Source organism: Haliaeetus leucocephalus, unplaced genomic scaffold, assembly GCF_000737465.1.
Source record: "Haliaeetus leucocephalus isolate CR32 unplaced genomic scaffold, Haliaeetus_leucocephalus-4.0 Scaffold140, whole genome shotgun sequence".
Taxonomy (NCBI): Eukaryota; Metazoa; Chordata; class Aves; order Accipitriformes; family Accipitridae; genus Haliaeetus; species Haliaeetus leucocephalus.
This window is the reverse complement of record NW_010972576.1, coordinates 1174469-1174756: the sequence shown is the minus strand read 5'-3', so window position 1 is coordinate 1174756 and position 288 is coordinate 1174469. Positions and strand designations below refer to the sequence as shown.

Genomic DNA, 288 nt, shown 5'->3' with positions numbered 1-288 from the left:
GGGGCCGGGGGCGGCGGTCGGGGTCGCCAGCCGGCGGCGGCGGCTGAGCGCCGAGGAGGGCATCTCCTTCGAGTACCACCGCTACGCCGAGCTGCGGGAGGCGCTGGTGGCCGTGTGGCTGCAGTGCCCCGCCATCAGCAGGATCTACACGGTGGGGCGCAGCGCCGAGGGCCGGGAGCTCTTGGTCCTCGAGGTCTCCGACCGCCCCGGCGAGCACGAGCCCGGTAAGAAGCGGGGGCGGCGGCCGGCGGCCCCCGGCGATGCCCGCACCTGGCGGCAGGTAGCGGC

General features: G+C 77.4%; 1 protein-coding gene across 1 annotated transcript in view; it reads left to right on the top strand.

Annotated features, from left to right (window-relative positions):
* CPE (carboxypeptidase E) overlaps positions 1-288 on the top strand; it is a 65011-nt gene that overhangs the window by 5152 nt on the left and 59571 nt on the right. The window contains exon 2 of the mRNA XM_010586275.1: positions 9-224. Coding sequence (XP_010584577.1) covers positions 9-224 — 216 coding nt within the window. The remainder of the gene's footprint in view (positions 1-8; positions 225-288) is intronic.